The 27,988-nt window shown below is 58.8% G+C and overlaps 13 protein-coding genes across 13 annotated transcripts; 8 read left to right on the top strand and 5 right to left on the bottom strand.

The window, feature by feature from the left end:
• Nucleotides 1-156: 156 nt before the first annotated feature.
• BXZ73DRAFT_48619 (uncharacterized protein) lies at nucleotides 157-1,692 on the top strand (the record flags this gene model as incomplete). Its single annotated transcript, XM_048020092.1, has 6 exons — nucleotides 157-330; nucleotides 380-443; nucleotides 503-828; nucleotides 888-1,049; nucleotides 1,110-1,460; nucleotides 1,513-1,692. 6 exons carry the CDS (start codon nucleotides 157-159, stop codon nucleotides 1,690-1,692), a joined length of 1,257 nt encoding a protein of 418 aa, XP_047876785.1.
• A 1,077-nt stretch (nucleotides 1,693-2,769) lies between these two features.
• On the bottom strand, nucleotides 2,770-4,009 carry BXZ73DRAFT_48723 (Cloroperoxidase; the record flags this gene model as incomplete). The annotated part of the gene is made up of 4 exons (XM_048020111.1): nucleotides 2,770-3,019; nucleotides 3,214-3,412; nucleotides 3,492-3,695; nucleotides 3,754-4,009. 4 exons carry the CDS (start codon nucleotides 4,007-4,009, stop codon nucleotides 2,770-2,772), a joined length of 909 nt encoding a protein of 302 aa, XP_047876784.1.
• A 659-nt stretch (nucleotides 4,010-4,668) lies between these two features.
• BXZ73DRAFT_48718 (ubiquitin-like modifier 1) lies at nucleotides 4,669-5,097 on the top strand (the record flags this gene model as incomplete). The annotated part of the gene is made up of 2 exons (XM_048020109.1): nucleotides 4,669-4,919; nucleotides 4,980-5,097. The coding sequence occupies 2 exons, from the start codon at nucleotides 4,669-4,671 to the stop codon at nucleotides 5,095-5,097; spliced, it is 369 nt and encodes a 122-aa protein (XP_047876783.1).
• A 182-nt stretch (nucleotides 5,098-5,279) lies between these two features.
• On the bottom strand, nucleotides 5,280-5,787 carry BXZ73DRAFT_48542 (uncharacterized protein; the record flags this gene model as incomplete). Its single annotated transcript, XM_048020077.1, has 2 exons — nucleotides 5,280-5,644; nucleotides 5,721-5,787. 2 exons carry the CDS (start codon nucleotides 5,785-5,787, stop codon nucleotides 5,280-5,282), a joined length of 432 nt encoding a protein of 143 aa, XP_047876782.1.
• Nucleotides 5,788-6,270: 483 nt separating this feature from the next.
• BXZ73DRAFT_48599 (uncharacterized protein) lies at nucleotides 6,271-8,142 on the top strand (the record flags this gene model as incomplete). The annotated part of the gene is made up of 5 exons (XM_048020088.1): nucleotides 6,271-6,357; nucleotides 6,442-6,839; nucleotides 6,954-7,185; nucleotides 7,236-8,048; nucleotides 8,104-8,142. 5 exons carry the CDS (start codon nucleotides 6,271-6,273, stop codon nucleotides 8,140-8,142), a joined length of 1,569 nt encoding a protein of 522 aa, XP_047876781.1.
• Nucleotides 8,143-8,533: 391 nt separating this feature from the next.
• BXZ73DRAFT_78426 (uncharacterized protein) lies at nucleotides 8,534-9,674 on the bottom strand (the record flags this gene model as incomplete). The annotated part of the gene is made up of 3 exons (XM_048022880.1): nucleotides 8,534-9,024; nucleotides 9,102-9,515; nucleotides 9,569-9,674. 3 exons carry the CDS (start codon nucleotides 9,672-9,674, stop codon nucleotides 8,534-8,536), a joined length of 1,011 nt encoding a protein of 336 aa, XP_047876780.1.
• Nucleotides 9,675-10,359: 685 nt separating this feature from the next.
• On the top strand, nucleotides 10,360-11,639 carry BXZ73DRAFT_102481 (NADP-dependent oxidoreductase domain-containing protein; the record flags this gene model as incomplete). Its single annotated transcript, XM_048015250.1, has 7 exons — nucleotides 10,360-10,404; nucleotides 10,456-10,599; nucleotides 10,659-10,736; nucleotides 10,829-10,946; nucleotides 10,998-11,087; nucleotides 11,139-11,422; nucleotides 11,517-11,639. The coding sequence occupies 7 exons, from the start codon at nucleotides 10,360-10,362 to the stop codon at nucleotides 11,637-11,639; spliced, it is 882 nt and encodes a 293-aa protein (XP_047876779.1).
• A 1,255-nt stretch (nucleotides 11,640-12,894) lies between these two features.
• On the top strand, nucleotides 12,895-13,933 carry BXZ73DRAFT_102480 (Osmotin thaumatin-like protein; the record flags this gene model as incomplete). Its single annotated transcript, XM_048015249.1, has 6 exons — nucleotides 12,895-12,986; nucleotides 13,041-13,047; nucleotides 13,099-13,218; nucleotides 13,275-13,440; nucleotides 13,499-13,765; nucleotides 13,821-13,933. The coding sequence occupies 6 exons, from the start codon at nucleotides 12,895-12,897 to the stop codon at nucleotides 13,931-13,933; spliced, it is 765 nt and encodes a 254-aa protein (XP_047876778.1).
• A 953-nt stretch (nucleotides 13,934-14,886) lies between these two features.
• On the top strand, nucleotides 14,887-15,439 carry BXZ73DRAFT_102479 (ribosomal protein S30; the record flags this gene model as incomplete). Its single annotated transcript, XM_048015248.1, has 4 exons — nucleotides 14,887-14,896; nucleotides 14,976-15,093; nucleotides 15,145-15,186; nucleotides 15,418-15,439. The coding sequence occupies 4 exons, from the start codon at nucleotides 14,887-14,889 to the stop codon at nucleotides 15,437-15,439; spliced, it is 192 nt and encodes a 63-aa protein (XP_047876777.1).
• Nucleotides 15,440-15,739: 300 nt separating this feature from the next.
• BXZ73DRAFT_48671 (TPR-like protein) lies at nucleotides 15,740-16,988 on the bottom strand (the record flags this gene model as incomplete). Its single annotated transcript, XM_048020099.1, has 6 exons — nucleotides 15,740-15,940; nucleotides 15,994-16,222; nucleotides 16,286-16,431; nucleotides 16,495-16,638; nucleotides 16,718-16,782; nucleotides 16,850-16,988. The coding sequence occupies 6 exons, from the start codon at nucleotides 16,986-16,988 to the stop codon at nucleotides 15,740-15,742; spliced, it is 924 nt and encodes a 307-aa protein (XP_047876776.1).
• Nucleotides 16,989-17,436: 448 nt separating this feature from the next.
• Nucleotides 17,437-20,217, top strand: BXZ73DRAFT_102477 (Dihydropteroate synthase; the record flags this gene model as incomplete). Its single annotated transcript, XM_048015247.1, has 5 exons — nucleotides 17,437-17,441; nucleotides 17,488-18,037; nucleotides 18,085-18,585; nucleotides 18,635-18,882; nucleotides 18,936-20,217. 5 exons carry the CDS (start codon nucleotides 17,437-17,439, stop codon nucleotides 20,215-20,217), a joined length of 2,586 nt encoding a protein of 861 aa, XP_047876775.1.
• A 468-nt stretch (nucleotides 20,218-20,685) lies between these two features.
• Nucleotides 20,686-24,011, top strand: BXZ73DRAFT_48538 (kinase-like protein; the record flags this gene model as incomplete). Its single annotated transcript, XM_048020075.1, has 11 exons — nucleotides 20,686-20,865; nucleotides 20,930-21,067; nucleotides 21,286-21,478; nucleotides 21,531-21,589; nucleotides 21,639-21,778; nucleotides 21,828-22,355; nucleotides 22,404-22,600; nucleotides 22,651-23,127; nucleotides 23,189-23,559; nucleotides 23,616-23,775; nucleotides 23,836-24,011. 11 exons carry the CDS (start codon nucleotides 20,686-20,688, stop codon nucleotides 24,009-24,011), a joined length of 2,619 nt encoding a protein of 872 aa, XP_047876774.1.
• Nucleotides 24,012-25,276: 1,265 nt separating this feature from the next.
• On the bottom strand, nucleotides 25,277-27,979 carry BXZ73DRAFT_78420 (uncharacterized protein; the record flags this gene model as incomplete). The annotated part of the gene is made up of 8 exons (XM_048022879.1): nucleotides 25,277-25,353; nucleotides 25,483-25,666; nucleotides 25,775-26,192; nucleotides 26,288-26,957; nucleotides 27,072-27,181; nucleotides 27,233-27,591; nucleotides 27,679-27,700; nucleotides 27,852-27,979. The coding sequence occupies 8 exons, from the start codon at nucleotides 27,977-27,979 to the stop codon at nucleotides 25,277-25,279; spliced, it is 1,968 nt and encodes a 655-aa protein (XP_047876773.1).
• Between the last annotated feature and the right edge of the window lie 9 nt (nucleotides 27,980-27,988).

The raw sequence follows: 27,988 nt of genomic DNA, 5'->3' as shown, positions 1-27,988 counted from the left end.
GGAGGGCGGACGGCAAAGTTGGGTCTGCCACCGTCGCCCGTCTGGCCGCTGGATCGGCGCGTGGGCGAGCGCCGGCACCTGCCGAGTGATCTTGCGCGCCTGGCCCGGACCGCCTGCGCGCCTTCCCTCCTCTACCAGAGCCACCACGACGCAGCGATGGTGTCCGCGGACAACCTCAACTTCGACTGCCTCGAGCTCATCTTCGCCTACCTCGCGGGGAACGATCTGGTTGCGGTATCGCTCGTCAGCAGGTCCTTCCTCTCCGCCGTCACTCCGCGGCTCTACAGGACCTTGACCTTCGGACTCCGTCAGGCCAAGCGCTACCCATCGGTAAGCTGGTTGTACGTGGCTCGCGACTGGTATTCTAACGCCATCCCAGATAATATCCCCCTTTGCTGCCATCAACGCGCACCACCAACTGGCCACCCATGTCAGACACATCGGTTAGTGCACGGTGCCTCGTTCCGGCAACTTATCGGCAACTTACCGATGCTGTACTCAGACATTCGCGCCGTGCCTACAGTCAAATTCTCACCTCAACCAAAATTTGTGGCAGACTGTATGCGCGCGATTGGCCTCTCTCAGAATCTCGGCTCGTTCACTTGCACTCTCGAGGTCGTGACGAGCTTTTTGCCCTCGCTCAAGGACAAGCCTTCCCTGGAAAGCCTCCGATGCATTGCCAATTTTACCACGGACCAGACCTCCCAAGCCGTCAAGATCCAAGGCCTTCGTTCACTGACGCTCGACTCGGGATCGTGGAACGTCGTTGATGCCCTTCCGGACTGGAGCACCGCGCTCACGCCTTCTCTGACATCACTGACTTTGACGGTAATCGATATTGTCAGATACATAGCATCGTCATTTGACTGACTTTCATGTTGATGTAGAACATGCCTACACTAAGCGTTGAGATCATGGAATCGACGCTCCCCAATCTCCCTTCGCTGGACTGTCTTCATATCCTTGGTTGTCCCAAGATCGACCAGAGCTCAATGCTACGCCTCTTGGTCCATACACCCCAACTCCAGAGTTTGGCATTCACAAGCTATGTAAGTCCTCTGGCGCTTCCGTTCATTAATGACCTGGAATGATTCACTATCGTCTGGCAGGAATCAGCACGTCAGTTACCCACCACGGTAACACCACTTGTCAACCTACGTCACCTCGCGATCGAAACGCAGAGTGTGACTACCCCCGGCAGCTCAAGTCCCGCGTTTTGGGTGATGATGATCAACATGACGAGAACATGGTCGTGCCCACTGAAGTCCATCGCGTTCAAGCTTCCCGACAAGATCGTCTTGGCCGACGTCGTCGTGAACAACCTCGTGTCCTCGCATCGCGCCACCCTCACGCACCTCGCGTTGCGCAACCTATCGTTATCGAGGGAAGGCGCGTTTGAGGTGTTCCGCGAGTGCACGGAGCTAGAGACGATCAAGCTCAGCCTCCCTAACAAAGATATCGTGAGTCATCAGCTCGAAAGGCGTTCTTACACGCTCACATATGTTTCCGTAGCATACATTCGCGCAAGCTCTCAGCCATGCGAAACGCGTACATACCATCACCGATATGGGGGACGTCCATGGGCCTTCAAGTCAACGTGCACCCATCCAGAAGACCGAGATCCGGGCTTTGATGGCCCATCAGGACAGTGTAGAGAAGATCATCGCAGACGGTCGAACATGGACGGTATGATGTCCCTTCTTGTTCCCCGTCTTGCGATGACCCGTCTAATCGCTTGACGTCCTCAGGCTGTCCGATGGCCTGGCAAGAGGGGCTTCGACATCCAAGTGAAGAAAAACGGGTCCGTTGCACGACATTGGTTCATGCCGCCCGCAGGAGTCATCGAGAAATGATCGATTCACTCTTGTCCTAAGATTCGCGCCCTGAACGATATCGGAAGTGTATGCTAGATAGACACTCTTGCTATAGCATCACAATGCTTAGTGGTTGCTTACGCGACGTGTCATCGTTCCTCTCCTGCTCTCCATCTCCACACATAACCGACGTGTTGGGCACCACCGCCGGCTCCGTTCGAACACGCGGACGCGGCTTCCACCCTTCCTGTCGGCTAGATCCTGATGTACATATGTCAAAGCGCAGAAGGGCCACAAACAGAGCTCAGCGATCATCAAGGCGTCGTGCTACGGCAGATCATGTTCGACAGAACGAAAGTCCGCATCGCGAAGCCGTGCCCCCGGAGCATCTTGACAAGCGGAGGCGAGGGGCTGCAAGAGGTTGGGACGGGCTGGGATGATGGATGTCTTGCCCGTCGTGTCTGCAGATTGAAGCACCGCTGGAAACTTGCTCCCATTTGCAAGGCCGCAAGGGGCCCACGACTCACTGTGGTCCGGCGGGGCTGTCCAGAGCGGGAGACCGCCGTTCGTCGTGTTCATGAGGGGAACGTAGGCCTTCAGGTACAGATTTCCTTTGGGCGCAATCGGGAACGACAAGACCGCAGAAGTCGAGAACGAAATCCCCGGACGCTCACCGAACGAGTCACCCCAGAGCGCAGAGGAGACGGTGCGTTGGCCGTAAGACGGTCGAGCGCGTGTCCTTGGGAGAGACGGCCGGGGACAAACCCAACTTCAAAGTCCGCAAGATGACCCCGGGCGGCCGTTCATCACTCCGTCAAGAACGAATGGAAGCAAGGCAGCCGGCCCACGTAAAAAAACCAGAGCCCTGGGCGATCGCACTAACGGCCCTTCCCGCCGTCAAGGCACCTTCCATTATGCACCACGGGGTTCTACTACACAATCAATTTGGCCGAGCTCACGACGACCCGGACGCCGCCACCGTGGGCTCCACGTCCTCCCGCTGGACCACCGTCTTGCTCAGCGTGCCGTTGACCTCCTCCACGACGCCGAGCTCGACGCGCGCGATCGTGAAGTTCATCTCGATCATCGAGAAGCCCATCCGGTGGCGCACGCGCGGCTCCCAGCCCTGCGGGAGGCGCTCCTCGAGCAGGAACGCGCGCAGGTCGTCCACAATCCCGCCAAAGACCCTCAGGATCAGCGCCGCGCTGTAGGGGCGTAAGGAACAACGTCAGTGCTGTTCGGATCCGACGACGGAGGAGAGGGGGGGAAGAGCGGGGTGGCACGGGTGGCACTGGCAGGAAGATTGGAGCGCGTGCCTCCCCCCGCTCGCGAACGAACGAAGGGTGCGCGCTAGCCCGGGGAGAAACCACGGCGCGAGAAGAGAGAGCGGGACACGCACTTGGTGGACCCAATGAGCTTCTGGCCGAGGGTGAGCCCGAACTGGGGGTTCGCGGCCTTGGCGCGCACGCGCCGCCGGCCGAGCACGGTCGAGAGGTCCGCGGGCACGAGGTTGCCCGCAGTGCCGGTGCCGCTCGCGAGGAGGTCCTCGATGATGTCCGCTGTCGGCGCAGACTGGTCGCCGTCGTAAATGTCCTGGCCTGTGCAAATTGCGCGTCAGCGGTCAGACGTTCGTGCTTGGCAGGCACTGGGGGACGGCGTTGTAAAACGGGCACTTACGGCAGAAAGACGCGTCGTGCTCGATCACGTTGTGCACGTTCACGTCCGAAAGGTCCATCGTCGCCGTCGCGGGGTCGCGGTTGAGGAGCTCGGCGGCCTGGCGGGAGAGGAGCGTGGCGAACGGGGTGGCGATGTTGAACGTCTTGTTGATTGCCCCCGGGAGCTCAGAGAAGCGGATGTTGCGACCGTCGCGGGCGATGATGCCTACAGTCACAAGGTTGGTTAGAATGCGGGGTTTTCGACACTGATAGATGTGGCCTACCATGGTTGGCCATGGCATTCAGGCCAGGACAAGGACTGCGCTTGGATCCGGCGGCAGGAGCGATATACTTGGGCCATTCTCCATTGAAGCCTGGGTGTCCGGAGGGTATGACCTTCCCTTGCTTGAGATCGGGTGTGAGGGTGTTGAAGAGGAGGAGCAGGAAGTCCCAGACGTAAAGACGTCCGAGAGCGAGGAAGTCGGAGAGGGAGGAGCAAATGACGAGGAGAATTCGCCTGATAGCGGTGATGAGGAACATGTTGAGCCGTTGAGCTCGATGAGGAGACAGATGCGCTCTGCCACTGCGCAAGGGGGTTTATATACTCGTGGCGCTAGTGGTGCGGCGGACCTCGCTCCCTGCGGGGTGAAGATTTGCGGAAAGCGGTGCGCATTGAAGTTCATTCTACTCGGTCGCGAGACCAGGGTGTTTGGGGGTTCATGAGGAAGGGAAGCCTGCGCCGACATTTGTTCCCGAGATTCATCGGCGACAAAGCTACCGGTGCGTCGACTATACGACGGGCGCGCACGGACCGTCAACATGCGACGCTTAGCAAAGGGTGGCACGGTCATGTACACTGGTTCTGAGTCCGAAGAAAGCTTAGTGGTTGTGGAACGGACCAAGAGCGACAAGGGGCGTATGAGCGCGTTTTACTATGCGCTGCCATGCTTGACGCGGCACTGGGCTTGGCCGTGGACAGCGGACAATCGCCGAGACGCCTTCGCCAGCGAGCGCTGGTTCAGCCGATATTGGTTTGTTGACCCTACAAATATGTAACGTCAGATCGGAAAGCCGTGTGGTACACAGACGAACATACAGACAGGCATTGAGATCTGTGATATCGTATTTAGGCGCCATACGTCAGCGCAGGCACACGCGCGCTGCAGGACCACCACGAACCTTGACTTCCCCGCCCGAGAATGGCCTCCCTCTCACTGAAGATCGAGTTTGGCGGTGGACTGGAACTGCTCTTCTCCAATCAACGCTCTCACAAAGTCTCTGTGCCCGCGTCCGTGCCTGTCGCTCCACCGGAGAGATCCAAAGCTCCGGCGGCCTCGACAGATGGCGGGGAGGGCGCGACAAAGCCGACCGACATCACAGCCCTCTTGTTCTGGCTTCGGGATCATCTGCTCAAGGAGCGCGAGGAGCTGTTCATTGAGAACGGGACGGTGTGAGTGCACGAGGCCGACCGCCGCAGTATGGACGGCGCTCGCTAAACACCGTACGACAGGCGGCCTGGAGTCTTGGTCTTGGTGAACGACACAGACTGGGAACTCGAAGGCGAGGGCGACTACAAGTTGAAGGATGGTGACGAGATTGTCTTCATTTCGACGCTGCACGGGGGATAGGAGGAGACCGGTACCGCCATGGTTTCGTGGCCGGGAGATACTGTACAACACGGACCGTGTTTACGACTACGTGAGCAGGGAGAGAAATTAGCTGTATGTGTAGAGTGCAAAACATACCAACCGTGGGTCTATCGTCGGCTGCTCGCCCAGAAGGGCCCACTTCATCCACTCTTCCCTCCCATCTACGCCTCCTTCTTGCCGTCACCCTCCGAGCTCTTCGCACTCTTCCCCCACCAACCGCCAAACCATCCCGCGCCCATCTTCACCCTCGCCGCTGCCTCGAGCTTCTCCAGCTGGTCAGCCTCCTCGGCAGCACGCAACCGTGCTTCGAACGCGAGGCGTTCGATGAGCCGCTCCTGCTCCGCGGCCGCCTTGGTATCCTTTTGGTGCTTCATCTGGCCGTAGTACCACGAGCCGCCGACAACGGCGACGAGCGTTAGGCCCTGCATGAGGACACGGACGCGGAACCAGTAGTTCATACTCGTGCTCTGGCGCTTGCGGAGCTTTGTCGACGCCATGATGAGCGACGCGGTCGTAAGACCAGCGACTACGTGGCACGTGGCAAGGGGGAGAGAGAGGGAAGGGGTGAGTCGAGGGGTGGGCCACGCATATAACCGACTCACAGATGGGTACGAAGGGGTTCTCCTTGAACCTCCGCTGGAACTTGCCTCCCCACGTCTCTATGGGCATCCCATCCGTATCAAGGAGAATGCCTTCGTGGGCAGCGGTTGCTATCGGGGCGGGTGATGAGGGGTTCATGTTGTCCACGTTCCGAGGGATGTGCGAGCTTGTTATAGGGAGGATCTCCTCAGCACGGGGTCGATGGTTGGGTTCGCGAGACCGCGCGAGAAATGGGATCGGGGAGACAGAAAGTGTTGCGGTCCACGGCTGGGTGTCGGAACGCTCGTGAGAGGGAGGATATGAGCGCAAGTCTAGAGGACCGCAAAGGCGAGACCCCACAGGTGCGAATTCGGAGCAGGACGGCGCGTTCGGAGAGTTGGACGGCGCAGGCGAGTCTCGATCCATGACACAACGGCGCGGGCCGGGCCATCCGCTGGAGCGATGAGCTCACTTTTGCCAATCCCGAATGGGCGACACACCGAAGCCTACCCAAGGCTAGCCTACCTTAGCCTACAGCTGTCGTCTCCTCCTCCATCCTCTTCATTCACAGCCATGTCTTACATTCTTTTTCTACCGACCGAGCTCCTCATCCTTATCCTCCTCGACCTCGATTACATTCACATCCTCTGCTGCCGTCGTGTGAGTTTGATCTGGAGCCAAAGTTCATCGCGCTTGTGACAGCCACCGGGCACGCTCTCATCTTGTCACCCACCACTTCAACAGGTTTCCAGAGTGCTGCAGACCGTCATCGACGACGATGTCCGCTTCCAATACAAGATCGAGCTCGCCATCGCCGGCATGGACGACGGCCCGCCCGGCTCCCTCATGGCGTCCGACCGCCTTGCGATGCTGCGTGAACGCCAGAAAGCGTGGCACTCGATGCAATACCGGGGGGTAGAAGAAATACCAATGGGCAGAGGCGACACCTGGGAGCTCTATGGTGGTGTGCTTGCCCAAACCAAAGGGAAGCGCAGGGTCTTCCTCAAACAACTACCGTCGGTCTCGCGAAACATCGAGTCGAGGGAGTGGGCCACCCCCGAACTCGACTTCGACATCCGAGATTTCACCATGGACCCTGCGCAAGATCTGCTGGTGGCGGTGGAGCATTATACATCGAATAGGTGGGTGCTCACTGTTCCGATGATTCCTCGACAGTCTTGGCGCCGCTGAGGACGGAGGCCAAGCATGAGGTTTCTCTCTGTTATCTGTAACTCCTCTGATGATGTTCATCACAGCACCGAACACTCTACCCGCAAACAAGATTGTCTTGTCCACCTCCTCACCCTCTCTGGTGCAAACCATCCAGCTGCTCCTAAGGGCGCAACCCTCGTCCACCCGCTGAAGCTCGGAGGGTACTCGTACGCCATCCAAACCTCGCAACATTTACTGGGCGTCTTGATTACCAGTGACGAAGCACAGTTTGTGGAACTACTCATATGGAACTGGAAAACAGGTGAACGTAAAATGGTGCGCATACACATACTTGTCTCCCAGCGTAATCTCATGTTACGTCCCAGCATGTCATCGCTTCGGAGTTGCCGTCATTCGCTTTCCTCACCAACAGATACCTCCTCCTCGCCGTCCTCCCAGTCCATCCCGAGGACATCGTCGTCCCGCCCGGCCAAGCCGATCCCCGCCTCATGATCCTCGACCTCGACCGCGCCTCCAGCGAGCCAGTCATGTTCGCCGACCTCGACTACCTCTGCACGTTCCAATACCCCGAGTTCTCCCCCATCTGCACCACGCACTCCGTCACCATCCGCTCCGACCCCGCCCCGCACTGGACGCCGCACCCGTCCCTCCACGTCCCCTTCCACGTCGCGCACGGGGACCGCCTGTTCGTGATCACGCTCTGGGTGCTCGAGGCGGGCGGGACCTGGCTCGGGCTGCTCTCGCTCGCGCCGACGGCGACGTTCCTCCGCGCGCTCGGCTCGCTCCCGCCGGGGGAGACCCGCCGGGACTTCCCGTGGGACGAGTGGGGGCTGCACGGCTCGCGGCTGATCGCGGCGCCGCGGACGCACACGACGGTGTGGGTGTGCTACGTGCACGGGCAGACGTTCGTCCTGCCCCAGCCGGACTCGCAGCGCGCGGTGCTCGCGCTCGACTTCAACCCGCTCGCGGTCCGGCGCTGGCGCGTCGCCGAGGCGGCGGCCGCGGAGGCGCGGGTGATCGACGAGCTGGCGGTCTTCCGGCCGAAGCGGGTGTTCACGAAGGAGGTGCGCTCGGGGCTGCCGTACGTGCTGCGGCGGTGCCGGCCGTTCGCGGACGGGGAGGAGGGCGAGTTCGACGCGGTGATGGTCTCGGAGGACTCGCTCGTCACAGTGGCTAGCGTGCGTCGTTCCCGTTCTCTGGTGTTTGCGTGCGCTGACGGTCATTGGTTCTCAGCATTCGAGTGTACGGAAGTATCGGATTTTGACGTTCTGAGGGGTGGTCTCTCTGGATCCCTTTTCGAAGGTTGATGTAGACTGTGTTTAGGGTTTGCTCACTGTATTTGTAAGTGCTTTTAAGCAGCAAGGCACGTGGCTTCATGTGCCTGTGTACGGCTACAGGGTGTTTGTGAACTGGGCGCAGATAGATGACTTGACCAGTCCGCGAACGAGGTCGCATTTCGAGGGCAATTCTGTGCGCGCGACAAAGAAAATGAGGTCCTACCCGTTTGCATGAGCGCGCCTGAGCGTTGTTCCTCTTGCACATTTGTAGGTCGACGGTCACATCGCACAGCGCGCGGAGAGACGGCGGAATATTTTGTATGTATTAATGGCGATGATTACGCAGTAGATGTATGTACCGTACCACGCCCTCCTCGCGCCGGCCCTCACTGCTGTGCCTGCTCCGAATGGGACTTGAGCCAGTCCTCGAGCCACTGCATCTCTTCTCCAATCCCCGCGTACTTCTCACGTACAATCACCAGCGAGTTCGCAGTGTGGACGCGCACGTCGACTGCGCCACCGTTCCGTTCGGGCTCGAGCGTGTTTTGTTCGGTGAGTTGCTGGAGCGTCGGGAGGAGCCCCCGCGCGACGTCGATCGCCGCGCGGTCCGCGTCCGTTTGGTCAGCTGTCGCGGGAGCGACGTCGTGGAGGAGGGCCCGGAGGAGATACGCGAGCGAGGAGAGGTCGGCCGAGGCGGGTGGGAGGAAGTAGAGCGGGTAGAGCGCGGCGACGGCAACGGCGTCGGCGCGCGCGCCGCGCTCGGCGAGCGAGAGGAGGACCAGGCGCGCGGCGTCGAGCGAGAGGTCGACGCCGTACTTGGGGCGGTCGCCGAACACGCGCACCGTGAGGTCGGGTCGCTTCTTGCCGTGGCATTGCACTGGCGCAGGGCGCGGGGAGGGGAGGGACGCGTTCAGACGGAGGCGCGATGGGGAACAGGGGAAATGAGACACTCACACGCGAGATAGTAGCCCCAGGCCGGAGTCCAACCCTGCGGCTGCCTCCGCCAGCGGGGCATGAGGTCGACGACGCGCTCCAGGTCCTCCTCGGTGGTGGCGAGGGAGAGCAGCCTGGGCCACGCGCGTTTGCTCACTTTCCGCGTCTTGTCCTTGCCCGAGAGCACGTCCTCCATGAATCCGTACAGCCTGTTGAAGCGGACCGGGGTCGGGACGGTGGCAGGACCTCGCCTGTTCGGGTTGCCGACGTGCACGTACTCCTCGGTGGGCCCTGGCGCGGTGGCGCCTGCACCCGTGGTCATTTTGGGAGGCGGTCCTGCATCAAGAGCCTCGGAAAAGAGGTCGTCGTCCTCGTCCTCGTCAGCGAAGAGGTCCTCTTCCTGAGCAGCGGCGCGCGCCGGCTGCTTGCTTCGTCCTGCGCGGACGTGTCAAACGACGCATACTGAGGGCATGTGGATTCAGACGAACCTATTGGCGAAACATGGAGCGCGCGTAGGGACTGTACTTGACGATGAGGTCGTACATGGCGAATGGCGACGGCGGGGCGGAGGGCAGGGCGGATGAAGGAGAGCATGGCCGTCGTGGCACGCGCAAGAGCGGATGTCGGGCGTCTACTTTCGGTGACGCTGTTTTCGACGCTGGTTCCGCATTCGGATACATATCGTTACCGACCTCACCTATGTGCCACCACCACCATACATCTTTGCTTTGCTTCCTCCAAGTGCCATGCAGTTATTTCAAGAAAATACTATCGTGCTATAATATGTCGTAGATCGCGCCTGTTTTTTGTATCCGCATCCTCCCGGAGATGCCGGTGGGTCTAGGGAAGACGGTGGGTCGTTCACTCCAAAAGCTTGTCACTCTGCTCACAGAGAATTTTGTCATCTCAATAGTCTGACTTCACAGGCAACCGAGTTCGTCGGAGCTTGTGGGGCCTTGAATATAAAGACGTCGGCTTCACAACCCACCCCCTTCCCCTCATCATTCAGCCAGTCCGAAGATTTGGATGGCAGCCCCCGAGCCTAAGACAATGCTCGGTCGCTACCACCAGCTGTCGCCCCTCGCGGGCTTACACGTCTCTCCAATGTGTTTGTGAGCCGTGAACATCGGAGACCAGTGGGAGTCCATCGGAATGGGCGCGACGAGCAAGGAGTCGAGCTTGAAGCTACTCGACGCGTACCACGACGCCGTGGGCAACCTCATCGGCACCGCGGATAACTACTAGGACGAGATTTCGGAGATGTTCATCGGGGGGGTGAATGGAGGCGCGTGGCATTCGCGACCAGATCGTCGTTGCGACAAAGGTGCGTGGCGTTGTTCAAACGTTCATGCGCATATACCCAACGAGGATGTAGTATACGACGAACTACAAGCGTGGTGCGAACATTGCGCAGAAGATCAACTATGCGGGAAACAACTTGAAGTCGCTTCACATCTCCGTGGAGGAATCTCCCAAAAGGTTGCGCACGGACTATATTGATATCTTGCATTTGCATTGGGTACGTGCATCCGTGTCACCGCATCGTCTGTCAGCGCTCATACTAGGATTAGGAACCAGTGGGATTGGGACACTTCAGTGGAGGAGGTCATGAATGGCCTCCATTATCTTGTCGCGGCCAGAAAAGTTCTCCATCTAGTTAGCACCGATATCTTCTATCAGGACTTTGCTATTAAGACTTATTATCGACTCTGCAGGGAATTTCTGACACCCCAGCGTGGATTATCTAGAAAGCGAATCAATACGCTCGGATGGCAGGCAAGACTCCCTTCGTCATGTACCAAGGATCTTGGTCGATTATGCAGCGCGATTTCGAGCGTGACATGCTTCCCATGGCCCGATCCGAAGGTCAGTGTCGCGTGGGAACTGTCCAGTCAACAATGCTCACTCTGGTCGCAGGCTTGGCACTCGCTCCGTTCAGAGTGCTCGCCGGGGGGATGATCCGAACGGACGGAAAGGAGGAAAGGCGTAAGGGATCGGGTGGGGACGGTGCGACGAGTCTCTCCGTCGCTTATTATCTGGTCACTTACGTTGTCGAAGGCCGGACGATATCTCGACCGGACTGGCTTCGGATGGAGGCCGAACGCAAGGTCTGTAAAGCTCTGGAGGAGGTCGCGGCGCAGGTCGGTGCTGCGAACATACAGGCGGTGGCAATCGCCTACGTGATGCAGAAGGCTCCGTACGTGTTCCCGATCGTCGGTGGACGGAAAGTGGAGCAACTGGAGGACAACATGAAGGCGCTCGACATCAAGCTGTCGGACGAGCAGGTCAAATTTCTGGAAGGCGTGCTCTCGTTTGACCTTGGTTTCCCTCATTCTATGGTGGTGAGTGATGCTTCTTTGTGCCTGCTCCTTGGAGCCCCATGTGGGTTTGGGGGTTGTGATGCAACGACTGACGATGGGACACCGTAATGCCCAGGGCAATGGGACGGCACATTCGCTGACGATGCTGAACGCGGGACATATCGACAAGTGGCCGCGCCCGCAGGCCATCCGTCCCGAATATGCCCTGGTCGATAGCGAATCGGAGACGGGCGGCTGAGAGGTGTTGGGTCGAGAGGTAGGGCACATGCACGTATTCTGGTCACGGAGCTGTTCCTGACGAGCTCCGAAGCTGTGTCGTCCGATCATCCATCCACACTTGCAAACATTCCGGGCGATCTTCCCGCGGGTGTGCTCGGACGCGCGGTCGCCATGGGGGTGCGGCCTGGTGTGGCCACTGGCCTGCTCGGCGTGCCGTCCAGCTCGGCTTGTTATCAGCTTTGCTCGCATGCCCAGCAACAACACCTGACCGCGTCGCGTGTGCGCTTCCAGTCTTTCTTTCCCGTTCCCGAGGCCGCTCATGCGCACTGGTGATTGGAACCGTGATTCAACTACTGGATATCCTACGCGAGCTCTACACGACGGAACGTGTTGGATGGCAACTGCCCGGATACTTTGGACCTCCGTCATGCTAGGACCGGCTCTCCTGTCACTGTCATAGTCCTTGTCTGGATTGCGTCACACCAAGCAAAGACCAGACAACATGGTTCCAGCGTGTCGCCCAGGAAACTTGCCACCGGGTTCTTTCGTTCCCGGGGCAGACTAGGGCAGACTTCTCGTGGAGTGAGGCGAACCAGGCTGGAACCATGGTACCTGGTCTTCGTCTGGGATGGGCTGCACTAGGTCAACGCCGTGACCGTGACAGGAACCATGGCACTACGTATCATGGTTTTGGTCCTGTTATGTACTACTGCCCTCGGTTCAGATGCGATATGCGAACCGTTCTCCTGGAGCAGGTACGTACGGCAAAACCTCTGCGAATATCTCGAATGGTCACCTATGGTCACTCGCCTCCGCCAGTCCTATCAGGCTCACGCGCCCCAGGCCCAAGATCACGAGCGGCTGCGTTTTGTCTCCTACGCTCGTGCAATGTTCCCGAAGCCCGCCGCGCCATGTGCGCCGTGCGCTGACTCCGCTCCATCTCTGTTCAAATTGCTGCTTGCGAGCCCAAGCCACGCCTAAGGCGGGCCAGGAACGCGCGTTCCGTGTGCTCCGAACGGTTTGTCTCCATGCTCGAGAGACGAGATGCTGGGCAGGAGCTCGCGAAAAGACGGTCAGAATGTGATTGGAAGCCGGATCAGGTACGCGCGGAGGCGGGCCACCTTGCTCCTTCCGGGCTCTCGCTGCAAGTCAGGCTCGAAGCGAGCTTCGAGGTGGGGTGTATATAATGCAGGAAATGACAGGGGGCAGAGGCAGAGAACCTCGAGTCCTCCATCGTCCGCTCCTCATCTGTTCTCTGGCCCTTTCCCGTCGCCATGAAGGCCACTTTCGTCGCTCTCGCTGTCGCTGTCACCAGTGCTTCCGCGCGTACCTTCACTGTTTACAACAACTGCCCGTTCACCATTTGGTACGTACCATCTCCGTGGAATTCTACCATGCTCACGGGGGTTTCTCCATTCAGGCCTGCCGTATGTCATGGTTTCCTGGCACGGAGAACCGCTCAGCTCATTCTTTTATAGCTCTTCACTGACCTGAACGTTGCCCCCAATGTTCCGAACCAACCCGGAGGCTGGGTCCAGGGCCAGTACCAGGCTGTCTCCTTCTACGTCCCCGACAACTGGCAGGCTGGCCGTATCTGGGTAAGTTATTTTGATGCTGCCCCCGCACAGCTGCGATCCTAATCACATGACCCAAGGCCCGCCGCAACTGCGACTTCAGCTCGAACCCGGGCCCGAATTCGTGCCTCGACGGAGGCTGCAACGGAGGCCTCGTCTGCGACCCGCACACCGGCACCGGTGTTCCTCCGGCGACCGTCGCCGAGTTCACGCTCCAGGGTGCTGGCTTCCAGGACTGGTACGACGGTGCGTTCCAATTCCCGCAGCAGCTCTCCATCGGCACTGATGCTCTTGGACGACGTAGTCTCCCTCGTCGATGGCTATAACCTCCCGATGAGTATCACGAACAACAAGGGCTGCCACCTCGCCAACTGCGGCGTTGACCTCGGCCCGAACTGCCCCGAACCGCTCAAGGGCCCCTTCGACGCGTCCGGGTTCCCGGTCGGCTGCAAGACCGCGTGCAAGGCCGGTCTCGCGCCGGACCCGCGCAACGACCCGTACTGCTGCACCGGCTCGCACGACACCGCGGCGACGTGCCCGCCGTCGGGCGTGCTGTACTACGACTACTTCAGTGAGCCTCTCCCTGTCTCACGAACCCGAGTCGGAGCGCTGATGGACGCGCGCAGAGGGTAACTGCCCGAACTCGTACGCGTACGCGTACGACGAGTCGTCGGGCACCGCGCTCTGGACGTGCGACTCGAACTTGGCCGCCGACTACACGGTCACCTTCTGCCCGTGAGGCGGGTCTGCGGCTTGAAGCGCCCACTCGATATCCTTCGGCCGGCGCGGGGCCAGCACGGCCAGGCGGTCGTCCACGAGGACTTGAGGCGGTGCGATTTGGGCAACGGAATTGGTGGACACTGTATGTACTACAACTATGAACACGACGATCCCGTCACGATGCATGACACACTGCTTCCGTCCGGTTCGGCATCGGCTGTGTGTAGCATGTGCTCTTTGGTTGACGAGCAGTCTTGTGGGCAGCGGAAGCTCAGGTGCCATATGGGATGGAAGCTTGTGGCCAAGGAAGTTTGGCCACGGCTGTTATTGATGCGCACAAGTCACGATAAGTACCAGCCGCGCGTGGCGCGAGGACACAGGGTACCCTGTGATTCCGGAGGCGGGGGCAAGGGTTGGTGGAGAGTGGCACTGACAGTAATAGCAAGTACTGAAGCTGGGGACCGGCTCGAATGAAGTGATGCGTCACGCTTCCCAAATTCGTGATAGAGAAACGGTCTAGGATCTAGTAACTCAAGGGCGGGCAGGTATGTCGATCGATGTCAATACCTCAAGTGGGGAGTTTGCCTGAGTTTGCTACTTACTTTTCTTCTGGGCGCGCGTTGATGGTTTCTTGCCAGTCGAAGCTTGGTTGCCAGAATCCCAGAATTTCCCTTGGATTCAGGTGGTAGTGCGAGATGAGATGAGATGAGATGAGATGAGATGTTATACACAAGTTCGACCCAGTGAGGGACAACGGGCACATTTTGAACAAGCTCACTTCAGTTCGAACACTTGGAATAGGCGCCGTAAAGTTGGACTCAATCGGTCCAAACCAGACCGTCGGACCGTCGGAGCCGCAAGTGGCGTTGAGATACAAGTCATCAGAGTTCAAGCGGAGCTCAAAAATGCGTCTCGAGCTGTACAGGACCAAGGGAGGCGCGATCAACACCTCCTCACCCACCGCAAGACAACATGGGAAAAGGTGCCTAGCCTGTCTGGCCGTCTCCTGCTTGTTTCTGTGCTCACTGTGCTGCTCTGGTTCCCCTGATATGTGTTTCTAGTTCACGGATCTCTCGCCCGTGCCGGCAAAGTCAAGTCTCAGACCCCCAAGGTCGAAAAGCAGGAGAAGAAGAAGATCCCGAAGGGACGTGCTAAGAAGCGGATGCTCTACAACCGTCGGTGAGTAGTGTTTTTCTACATATCGTTTGCTAGTGCTGACGAACCCTGCAGCTTCGTAAATGTCACCCTGCTGCCCAACGGCAAGAGGCGAATGTGAGTTTCCACTTTCCTTTCCGCTTCTCCCCTTCCGCAGCGAGGCCACATCTTCACCCATATACCCTGGCCGCTTCCGTGATGATACTCGAAATCATGCATAGTTCACACCGAACAAAACTCATGTGGAAAAACATTCATCTTTATGTCTTTCGCTCCTATCTGATTCCACCTCCCATATCCTTTCCACCCTTCTCTCCCATTCCTCTGTTCTGACTTCTTTGCTTCCAGGAACGCCAACCCTGAGAAGTAAATTCGCCACCCACGCACTCGCTAGACGCATCAGACGTCCAAGCACTCGACCCTTAGCGGGCCCCCACGACGGTTACTCGGAGTGTCGGTGTTGTAGTTTAGAGTCGCATTCTGTGTATCACTCGCATCTCGCTTTCATGGTACTTTACCATCCGCATGCATATGCCCCCGCCTATACATCTATGATATGACAGGCATCCACACCGCACGATCCCTCCAATTTGCCCGCCAGGCCGTGTAAAAGTACTTCAGTACTCAACCGTGTTCCAAATGGGTATAATACATGCATCGTCGAGTACAACTACTTCACGAGTGTGGCCAGTGCCGCAATAAGATCCGAATCGCCCTGCGGCGGGGACTCGTTCTTGAGGTTGAGGTATGCGGTCCGCAGCCGCTCTGTCGAGAGGTCGTCCAGGAGCGAGAGGTTGGAGGGATTGGGTGCGGGTGTGTCCGACGCAGAACTGCTGCTTGCGCGGGGATCCTGGATCAGCTTGTGCGTACACTAGCGCGAATGCCTGATGAGTACGCGGGTCCGTTCGAGAATGGAACACGCACGAGCTTGACACCGAACCACGCTCGCAAGGTGATGTCGGTCGGGATGGAGTCGCTGGGCGCAAGATCACCGTCATCATCGTCGGTCATGTCGACGGTGTGGAGGAACATCTTCAGCGCGAGCGGGACATCCTCCGCGAGGTACGCCGTCTCGGCATATTGGAGGAAATACGAAGGGTTCTGGGGCGACAGGAGGAGCGCGTGCGAGAGCGACTGCAGTGCGTAGGTGTACCTGCACGATATTCGGGAAGGTGTGAGAGGGGCGGAGCGGGAGTAGGCGAGAACAGGAACGCACAGCTTGCATGACGCATAGACGTCCGCGAGCTCAAGCCACGCGTCGATGTCGGAGTAAAACGTGTCGAGCATGCCGGAGAGCTCATCTACTGCACGGTCAAGCTTGCCCATCGCGCGGTACACTTGCGCTTTTCGCCGCCAAGCAGCCTATACATGCGAGAGTGGGAGAGTCGGCGAGGGGAAATGCGCATGGAATGCGAAAGCACATACATAGTTTGTGGGGTCGTTTTCGAGGAGGTCATCGTAGTAGGCGAGTGCCGTTTCTGGGGGCTCTGTGGCCTCTATGCGGATACCAGCAAGAGTGTCGACGCGTGGAGAGCCGGGAAACTTGTCCGTCAAGAGTTTGATACACCGCTGAGCACAGGCAGGGACAGAACGCGCGAGGGAGACCGCATGAGCGGAGAGGTGAAAGGGACTAGACGGATGCACGCACGTCTGCAACCTCGAGGTTCCCCTGGTCCAGCGCCGCGAGCGCGAGCTTCTCGAGAGCATCCCACCCTGCATTTCGATTGAACCATTCTTTGTTAGATGCAAGGACTGCAGAGTACGGGCAAGCATGGCGCACCCTCTTCGCCCTTGGTTGCGTATCCCCCGCGCTCGAGGATCGCCCGTCCCGAGGTGAACGTGTTCTTTGACTTATGGCTGTCGCTCGGCTTGTATGCAGCGAGCCTCTGTAGCTGGAAGGTGAACTGAACGTTGGCCATTGCGGTGGAATGATGGGGGAGAGCGTATGTGCAGCCTACAGTGTACCGCGAAGGGTACACGCGGGCCGGCGCCAAGTATCGTGGCGGGCGTCTCGAGCCCGAAACACATCTGGTAGTTTGAGATTAGATCACTTTGTCCTTCTTATCCGTGAACCATTTTCTGCCCCGACTTGCCCCCGCTATTTGAGCCAGAGGTGCGTCGAAAACTCTCAGAGGTGAGGCGAGAAGGCGCATACACCCACTCCCACGGACACACCCACACCGGGTGGGAGTTCTGGGTTGCGGGGCTTTTGCTAGTGGATCGCGATCGCGGGGAGTTGTGAGCGTGCTGCCTCATCAGCAATGTGCTCACAATGTCTTCAGTATTCGGTCGGATACTGGCTTTGACTCAACTTGGTCGTCGTACGGCGACGCGTCCCGCCGGTCGTACCACTTGCTTTGAACCATCATGAAGTGAGTGGCTTGTATGCGCTTTTGAGCCCACCCTGACCCGCTGCAGATCCTCTTCAGACTTCATCCGCGTGAACGACCTCGCGCTCACTGTCTCTTTCGCAGACGGCTCGCGCTGGCCAGCAAATCCTCCCCATCCGCAGCCGGTGGTCGTCTCCTTCAGCTTCGCGCACGATGTCCGCACCGCCGCCGCAACCGACGACCTCGCTCACTCGGTCAACTATTCGACTCTCGCCAAGGGCATGCAGGCCGTCGTTGGCACAGAGGTCTTCCCCTCCCTCGAGCGCTTCGCCGACCGCGTCTGCGACGTGTACGCCTCCCAGTACGCCCAGGTCCCGAGCTTCACCGTGCGCATCCGCAGGCCGCAGGCGCTCCTCTACGGCGCCGCGTTTGGCATCGAGATTACGAAACCCGGGTCGGACGCGAGGCCGTCGGAGGAGAAGCTCTTCTTCGAAGACGTCGTGGGGCACTCTCTCATCGGCATTCATCCACATGAACGTCAGCGGAAGCAGCGCGTCAGGGTGAACATATCCATCACCCGCAGATGGCCCCGCCAGCAGCCGATGGATTTCCGCACCCTTGAGCAAAAAATATTCGACGTAGGTCTGTTCGAATACAAATCTTGCTTCTCTGACATTGGTCTTAGTGTGTAGAAGAAGCTACGTTCTTGACTGTGGAGGCGCTCGCATCCGAAGTCGCACGCGTAGTCCTCGATGCGGTGAATGATGAGACGGCCATTACCGTCGTTCGCGTCTCAAAGCCAAGCGCGATAATAAACGCTGCATCTGCAGAAGTAGAGGTCTCGCGGGACTCTTTTGACTTCAAAGTCGCCTCCCGAGCGGCCTCTGCAAACTCCACCGACTCCCCCGCGACTCCGGCACCCCCTCCGGCATCTGCCTCTCCATCGCCCTCGCTCTACACCCGGGTTGATGTGCTGCCGCATCGCGCTGCCATTGCACTGGGTGCCAACATTGGCGACCGGTTCGCCAACATCGAGACCGCACTGCGCCTTCTCGAAGCGCCCGGTGCGGACTTGGATGGTTGGACAGGCCCCCCAAGGGTGATCGTTATCGACACGAGCTTCATGTACGAGACAGCGCCGATGTACGTCGAGGATCAGCCCAAGTTCATCAACTGTGCTTGCATGGTAGGCACTCTCGCCAAGCAATACCGTCCCTCTAACATGTCACTCGTAGGTGGAGACAGATCTTGAGCCCCGCGCGTTGCTCTCATTCCTAAAGGACATTGAGAACGCCGTCGGACGCACGGTCAGCTATCGCAACGGACCACGGGTGGTGGACCTCGATATCGTCTCGTACGACTCTATCGTGCTAGATACCAGGCCAGAAAGCGCGCGGAGCTTGCTCGACAACCTCGCCGGCGAACTAGTGATCCCTCATCCGAGAGTGACGGAGAGGGAGTTTGTGCTGCGGCCCCTCTATGAGTACGCTCCATACATCTGAGATGCGTTTTATGCACTGACCAAGCACTCGCCAGCATGATCCCTGAGTACATCGTCCCACTGACCGGAAGGTCGATCGAAGAGCTCCTAACAACACTCATGCTGCAAGATACCGACGAGCCTGCGATGTACAAAGTCATACCCTTTCCACGATACCCACTACCGTCGATCTCCGAAAGGCCTGCACAGCTCAGCAAAATCAATCCCGTGCCGCCGACGGCGACATTCTGGACTCATCCTGTCACATCGATCCCATCGAAAGGTCGCCCGCAGCCACGTCGGACATACCTCATGGCCACTTTGAATGTGACCCCCGACTCGTTCTCTGACGGCTCCACACACAACACCATTCCCACCGCCCTCAATTACGCCACGGCGGCCGTGACTCACGGCGCGCACATCGTCGACATTGGCGGATATTCAACGCGCCCGAACGCCGCCTACGTCGCGCCAGAGGAGGAGTTCACGCGCGTCGTGCCCGTCATTCAAGCGATCCGATCCGAGGGCGCCGCCAACACGGACCCGCTCACCCCCGTGCCGCCCGGGACGTCCTCCCCACTCGCAGCGCTTCGTACTCGTCGCGCGGGCGCGCTCATTTCCGTCGACACCTTCCGCTGGGAGGTCGCAGAAGAGGCCGTTCACGCGGGCGCAAACTGCATCAACGACATCTCCGCGCTTGCAGGACCGACCTGGCCCGCGCTCGCCTCGGCGGACGCGCGCGCGCACTTCAGCAAGATGCGCCAGGTCGCGCGCGACCTCGCGGTCCCGGTCGTGATGATGCACTCGCGCGGGCCCGCGGGGGAAAACAAGGATTACGGCGCATACGCGTACGCCGCAGGCGGGCGCGGGCGTGGGGCCGTGCTAGAGGCCGTCCGAGTCGAGCTCGGGGAGCGCATCGACGCGGCCGTGCGGGGCCCTGGCGGGCTCCGGCGGTGGCTCGTCATCGTAGACCCCGGGCTCGGGTTCAGCAAGACGCTCGAAGGCAACCTGGAGGTGTTGCGGGATGCCGCGAGCATCGTCGCGGACCGCCCGCTGGTTGCCCGTGAAGGGGAGAGCGAGCCGCGGCGAAACCTCCTTGTGGGTTACCCTCAACTCATTGGGCCGTCGCGCAAGTCGTTCCTTGGCGCGGTGCTGCAACGCGCAGATGCGGATGGGACTGGGGGGTATGAGGGCCGGGAGACGCGCGCCGACGAGCGCGACTGGGCGACGGCGGCAGCGGTTGGGTGCGCGGTGCAGCAAGGTGCGATGGTGGTGCGCGTGCACGACGTCCAACGTCAGGCGGATGTTGTGCGGGTGTCGTCCGCACTGTGGGGATGAACATCGTATAGTAGACCATAGGTGGATACAAGGGCCGTTTCTTGGGTGTTCTCGCTAGCTGTACTTGTATTCCGTATAGGGCTGTTCTTATGCCCCTTTGTTCGATAGCCTTCTTCGTTGGGAACGTGTTACAAATCCCCAAGAGCTGTTCGCGTGGACCTCTGCGTCCGCCTAATTCGGGGCGCCTCCCCTACAAGGGGGCTATTACTTGGTTGAAGGCTCATTACAATAGCGCAACTCTGTCGAATATAGATTACGTCATCGATAACAAAGCAGCTTTGAACTCTACGCGAAGCGGTCTCGGTCGCTGTGGCTCGCAGCGCTCGTCCCTCCCAGACCGAGCTCGCGGCATTGAGCTTCCTTCTCCTCTCTCCCTCATGTCCGCTCAATATCTGCCCTGGTGAACACCGCCGGCTGGCTTCCACTCTTCCTCCCACGAACGACCCCCCTCAACCTCCTTAATATTCCATGGCGCCGACTGCCGCCGTTCACTCCCCACCATCTGCACCATCTGCAACCTCATCGAAGCGCACCATGTCTGAGCGGTCGGACCGGCAGCGAGTGGAGGACCTCGAAGTGAAGCCGTACGTGATCGTCGGCGACCTGGGCAAGGGCAGCTTCGCGACCGTCTATCGCGGATACCATGAGGTGCGAGCATCCGTCTCAGAGCACCTCTCGCCCGTGCTCATCTCGAGCGATGCGCGGCATGTAGCAAACACATAACCATGTTGCGATAAAGACCGTGAACCGGAGCGGCCTGAGCCCCAAGTTGTTCGACAATCTGCAGGGCGAGATCGAGATCTTGAAGAGCTTGTCGCACAGGCACATTACTCGCCTTCTTGATGTCATTGTGAGTGCCTCTTCTTCTATCGCGCGGGTCGGTTCGTATCCGTGGTCACTGGGATGGTGGGGTTTGCATGGTGGACGAGTTCTGTAGATGGGAAGGAGGGTGTGCGCGGCCCAACAACGCATATAGCTGAGATGATCGCCTGGGGAGAGGCGAGGGATGAGATATTGTCACCCCCAAAGTGGCTCTTGCAGCACGGGTTGTTGACTAGGTTAACATAGCGTGCAGAACGGAACATCTACCTCATCATGGAATTTTGTGCGGGCGGAGACCTTGCAAACTACATCAAGAAACGTGGACGCGTAGAGGGCCTGGAGTACATTCCTGCCCCTGGTGTTGCCCCCACTTACTACCCACACCCAAAGTCCGGCGGACTTGATGAGATCGCGGTCCGGAGTTTCCTGAGGCAACTAGGTCAGCTCGCCCCTCCGTATGTAGCTCTTCACCTACTAACCTTGTTATATAGCTCGCGCTATTAAGTTCCTCCGTCAACGCAATCTCATACACAGAGATATCAAGCCACAGGTGCGCTCGGTTTAACAGGAGTAAGAATCGAAGCTCACAAGAGACACAGAATCTGCTCTTGACCCCTCCTGGCCCAGACGAATATTCAAGAGGACATCCGCTAGGTGTCCCCGTACTTAAAGTTGCAGACTTTGGGTTTGCTCGCTTCCTTCCCAGTGCCATGATGGCCGAGACTCTGTGCGGATCCCCGTAAGTAATAGTTCACGCACCAAAGGGCACCCTCCCTGACGTAAAACAGGCTATATATGGCACCGGAGATCCTCAGTTACCAGAAGTACGATTCGAAAGCCGATCTCTGGTCTGTGGGCGCGGTTCTGTACGAGATGTCTGTCGGAAGACCACCGTACCGCGCGCAAAACCACATCGAACTCTTGAAGAAGATCGACAGCTCGAAAGGCATCAAGTTCCCGGATGAAGATCCGCAGATGATCGCACGCGCTCAGGCCAAGGGCGAGGACCTGAAGCCGGTCCCCTCGGACATCAAGATGCTCATCCGGACCCTTCTCAAACGCATACCGGCCGAGCGCGCGAGCTTCGACGAGTTCTTCAGGAGCCTGGCGATGGCGAACTCCAAGTTCCCGCGGCCAAGGGACCCTTCTCCGCCACTTGGACCGCCACCGGACGATGACGACGAACCGGATCGAATACCTGACCATCATCGAGTGATTCCCCCCGAGGTGCTCGACCCCAAAGCCATGATTCCCCCGGCGAAGATCAAGTTCAAGCGTCGGAAGTCGGCACTGCCAGAAAGTGCTGTGGATGACGCGTAAGCTGCTTCCAAGTTGTTTGGTGCGCTCGCTGACTGGTGAGGCAGGGCTTCGGAGAACATCGCTGGCCCATCAAGCTCCCCACCCGTCACCTTCCCGCAGCGTATCCCCAAGGGGAAGAATCATCCGTCGTCTGCAGACAACTCACTTATTCCAGGTGAACAGGATGAAGATAGGGAGTTTCGTCGCGAGTATGTCTTAGTAGGAGACAAGCAAGCCGTGGAGATCAATCGTGCGGTAGATGGTGAGTACTTTCTTCCACTCGAGATAACCTCTCGCTGATCGTAGGCGCAGAAATCACCGAGCGACGCAAACCACTTCGAGATAGGAAGCCAGCTCCATTTGGGGAGGAAGCTCTCAATGATATCGAGTCGCCCACAACCGAGTACCCTGACCCCATGGGTGCCCCCACTTTTCCTCCTCCCCCCAACACCGCTCTCCCTCCACTTTCTTCGTCCCCGTCGAGTGCGAACTCCAGGACCAACGGAAATGCTCTGACACGCGCACTCAGCATGGCCACCGGAATCCTTCGTGGTGGGAGGCGGCGTCCGTCGTCATATCAGATCGAGCCCATGGCGTCCTCGCCACGTCGCGCCCAGATGTTCGGAGGACCCCGCGCCACTGGACTTGCGCTCGGACTTGAGCTTCAAAACGCACGCGATGCGGAAGAAGACGAGCTGCTGGCCAGTCTCGAGGAGCTTGCGCAGAAGACGGAGGTGCTGACGCGCTGGGCAGATGAGATGTACGACTACGTGAAGGCCTTCCCCCAGAGTGAGTCAAGCTGCAATGATTAGAGATGTGTTTCGTTGCTAACACCCCGCGGACTCTCTAGAACCTCTGCCTGACCCGACGAAGTTCCTTCGTCGCGAAGGTGAGACAGATCGCATCGCGAATCGGCGCAGGAACGCGGACATCCAGGCGGAGTACAACGCGATGACCTGCGTGGCAGTGTATATGCTCCTCATGACGTTCGCGCAGAAGGGCATCGACCGCCTGCGCAACTACCACGAGCACCTGCAAATGCGCGATCCGGATGGTGAACTTGAAGTGAGCGAAGGCTTTGACGAGGCACTGGCGTGGTACAAGGACCAGTTCATCAAGTGCCACGATCGCGCGGCGCTCGTCAAGACATGGCTCCCTGCGCAGTATTCTGGGGCGCCGACGTTCATCGACACGCTGGTGTACGACCGGGCTCTGAATCTGGTGAGTGCTGTGTGGAGCACGCCACTTGTGGTTGCCACTGACGACGTTCTCGGCAGAGTCGATCTGCGGCACGGAAGGAGCTATTGAACCAAGCGACGCCGGAGGAGTGCGAGCTGCTGTACGAGGAGTCGCTCTGGTGTCTGTACACGCTCCGAGACGATCTTCTTCCGGTCGACAATCCCTACCTGGAAGAAGATCGTAACACCATCTCTACTTGTGCGTGCCCGTGCTTTTTCTTCTTTGTGCTGGAAGCTGATACGCCTCGCCGATTTGCAGGGGTCAAACGGACCAAGCTCAGATTAGTGCGCTGCCGCGCACGCAAGAACATGACCGATAACGAGCGCATGAAGGACGCCGCTCTCGACAACAACCTTGCGGACGTCCCGCGCATACCTGCCCCATGGGATTTCGCTGCGTCGGATCCCCCATCACAAGATGTCGTTCGTTCATAGCATCTGCCTCCACTTTCTCTCCTGCTCGTCTCCTCACGCCGGACAAACCTGTACCACCAAGCATACATCCACTACCCTCACTGTTCCCTAGACGCACGTGTGCTGTACAGTATCCCTCCATACTATATCTCTCGTTGCTCTGCGTTGCTGGTCTCGCTATTTATGCTGCTTTTAGCAGCATGCACGTCCCTCGTCGTTAGTTTTTCATCTGTTCCTCTCTGACTCGTGGTTTCCTTCCAGCTACCTACCCCGTCGTTTCATACCTCTCACCGCTTCCTGTATAATGGGACGATCGACTACACGGATTCGGATATCGACGGACGCCTTTCCGTGTTTCTATGTGTAATAGTGGAACATACTCACCTTATTCTGCGCTTTTATCATGTGGCGAGCGCGGGGTGGCGAACTCGAGGTGCGCGATTCGAGGCACAGCCTGGCAGCACTAGTAACTTTTCATCACGCAATCGCCGTCGCAGTCACAGCCCGCTCGAGCGCTGCTCTGTCGGCAACTTCGTCTCTCTTTCTCTTGTTCCTTCGCTATCATTGCGGGAAACCTAACAGCATGCAATGAGCCAGCGTCTTCAAGGCTCGAAAACATGCGAGGTGCCCCATGTGCACGAGCAACGCGCATAGTCACTGAGTACAAGTTGCCACGTGCCAAGCAAACTTCTCCATCAAGGGGCTCTGAAGTCCACCTTGACATTCGTAAGGTAGACCCTGGTAGACCGCTCGACTTCAATCACAGGTGAATTGTCTCTGAAGTACCGTACAGGTGCGGTCAAATCACTCATTGTATGCACTAGGGCGGAGTCCTTGTTTCCGCAAGGAAGCGCCAACTTTTGGTGACCTTTCAGCAAGAACAAGTGATCTTCCTTCGTGCCATCCGCTCGGGTTGAGCAGAAAGTCCTGAAATGATGGTGCGAGAATCCCCTCTTTCGTATCGAGAACAGAGCAGCCTCATGTGGACCGAGGAGATACTACTGTACTGTACTAGGCCGCCTACACAAACTAAACAACACTTGTTTCGCTGCTCCTGATGCTGATTTCAGTGATTGCCAACTCCGATACGGTCCAGCTCCATCCTTGTTCCACCAGAATGCCTTCACAACCTAATAGGCGGTCGAATATTCCACTTTTCGACTCCGTCAACGCTTGCTGACATCTCCAAAGCTCATCGCCTCGGAGACGAATGCCCACATCTGGCCAGGTGTGTTCCGTCTGCTTCTGTATCCGATAATCGGGCTCATTTTCTTATCTGTTGGCTATCACAGGTTGACCACAGGCCTTGAGGCTCGGAAAGCCCATCGGCGGCGTTTTCGCCGCCCAAGAAGCCACCTTGTTCCTGTGCGGACACGAGGATGTGGTCGCGACTGGCGAAGATGATTGGCTAGCAACGGTCTGGGGGACAACTTACCCCGGTGGAGGACATAAGTAGAACAATAGTTGTCTGGATGTGAGTCTGCGCACGGACCTGTACACACCGCCCACTGTGCCACTGATCCCCGCTCAGACAATCCGGGGATGACCCGAGATCGCATATATACCCTTCGCTTCTCGCCTCCTCTCTCCCAACAACCACCACCACCACCACCCACCCTACCGCCACCCATGCCCTGCCACCACCAACAACTCTCCCTCGGTGCCATCGCCGCGGCCTATGCACCACCACCTATGCCGCCATAAACACTATGCAACCGCACCCACCTGCCCTAACGGCAGCGACGGCGTCCACTCTCATCCTCCTCGTCGGGACGCGATCGCACAAGGCATGTCTTCTCTGACCACTGCTTGCGTCGCTCTCGACTACTCCTCTTGCAGCGCCGGTCGAAACGGTGCGCCACCCACGCTACACGGTGAGCATCCCCACTTCGAGCTTGCGCCACTCGTGCTGACCACCTAGATCTTAGCGTTGGTGCCACCAGACTGGTCGCCACTCGCCTCCCGCCTCGCTCGACACTGCTATCCGCTTTCGTACGCGTGTCGACGAGGGCAAGCACGGACATGGTGGCGATCGCGGCAAGTCTTCCTCCGCAGGCATCACCTGCTAGCGAAGGTCGGCTTCGTCGCGGCGCTCTCAAGCACGACCCATAGCTTCTCCTCTTGGTGCTACCGCCAAGGGTGTTGAACGGGGTGTGTCGTGCGGCCCGGCGAGTAGCAGTCCGGTTGGTCACCGCGCATCGTCTACGAGACCGGCAGCGTCCACACGACGCCGCGCCACGGTCATACGCAGCGCGCTGGAGACGACACACCGTGACTCTCTCCGGGGCTAGCCCCACCGGCGCGAAGGCGCGTGGATGTCGAATCTGGCACCGCCGCTGTCGCGTTGGGTCGCGATATCCCTATCAAAGGGCGTCGCGCTGAAAGCCTGCTGGACCGCCGGGCAAACGTCTGGCGGGGAGCAGCACCGCGCGCTCATGCCCGCACCAGCAGGGCGGGCGCGCGGGGTGTGCGCGTGCCTCAAGGCTCGCGGCGCGGTGGCCTGCGCGCCGCGCCGCATTCTATACCGTCGGTCAGTCCCTCCGCTCGGTCGTCGTGACTCGCCGCTGACCTTCGCGCAGGACCGGCGACGCCGACAACTACAAGAGCAAAGTTCGCCCGAGAGCCTCGACCGCTCTCGTTCTCGTCGTGCGCGGGCAGTGTGAGCCCGCCTCGTAGCGCGCACGGTCACTGTCCACACCACCTGCGCCGTCTCGGTCGACGGCACGCGCGCGCACACCCAGACCTCCCGCTGTCCGGCCAAGTTCAAGCCCCGTCGTCGTCGTGGTGAGGCGTCGGGGCGGGCCGCGACGAATGCCGCGGGGGGGAAAACGCCGGATCCGGTCAAGACGCCGTTCTGCCTGGGGCAGGCGGTGCGGGCCGTGCGGGGTGTGCGAGGCGCAATATTGCGTGCGAGGACCGGCAACCTGTGAGTGACGTCTCCTCCATTTCTACGACGGTACTTGGATACTGAGCTGAGGATCTGTTGCAGACGGGTTGCCAATCATTCAAGTTTGTGAGACACTTTGCGCTCTGTCTGTATTGTCACCCTCGCATGTGTTGTCACCTTACTGTGGTGCTTACTTTGGTCGATGATCGGGAGTACTTCTTTGTGTTGGAAGGTAGTTTGCTTGAATGAACTGCTATCGTGGCTTTCTAGGGTCTCATTTGTTTTATTAGCCGTTCTTGTGTGACTGGATTTCTGGAATAAAAGTCATAGGCATACTTTGTCTTCAGTTACTGACCTGGGAGGATGAGCCGGCCGGGGATTCTGTGTTGTTGGCGCCCGTACATCGACTCGTGTCTTGTGGCTGGGAATTGAAGCGCCGGCGCCACTGGACACCCCGACTAAGTACGTATCCACTAATTTCACTTCAGTTCGTTTCTTTGTCTCGTTGGACCAGCGCTCCGGTAGGCTGAGCGCCGCGTTCGACGGGCCAAGCGGCACCGCGCTCTGGAACTGTAGTGCCTCGCTCGCTCTGGACGTGACGGTCGCACGCGGAGCGGAAAGACGAAACCTCGGAGGAAAGTCGCTGGCGTAATACAGTGCGGCTACCTTAGACAGGAGTGGCCAAAGCTCTAGAACATGCGTATAGTACGGACCCTGTCATGGGCGCAGCGAGAATGAGCAATGCAGAATGTAGAGTTGCAAATTGCAATACAAGGGAATGTAGCCAAGCCCATGACACACTACACGATCACGTTCTATTGATCTAATGATGGGGGTTGAGTTCAGTACTAACTAGTAACGTAGTACGAACATTGTGATCCTGTCTGTTGTAAGCCTTAAATGTCACGTGTATATAAAAGTCCGCGGGGCAGACTCCGATCACCGCTGGCGGTGCGACCGGTGGCAGCGCTCACGGTCGAACCTGACCCTCTACCTCCACGGCCCAGAACCCCCACTCAGGCGCGAGATACTGCCCGGTCATGTCCCGGAAATGCTTCCGGACAGGATCACGCAGGATCACGCCCGCCCTTCCACGCGCCATCGGGCTTCG

This window comes from Epithele typhae (genome assembly GCF_022376455.1).
Source record: "Epithele typhae strain CBS 203.58 chromosome Unknown BXZ73scaffold_32, whole genome shotgun sequence".
NCBI classification, from domain to species: domain Eukaryota; kingdom Fungi; phylum Basidiomycota; class Agaricomycetes; order Polyporales; family Epitheliaceae; genus Epithele; species Epithele typhae.
Note: the sequence above shows the minus strand (reverse complement) of the source record. Positions and strands in the feature narration are given on the sequence as shown.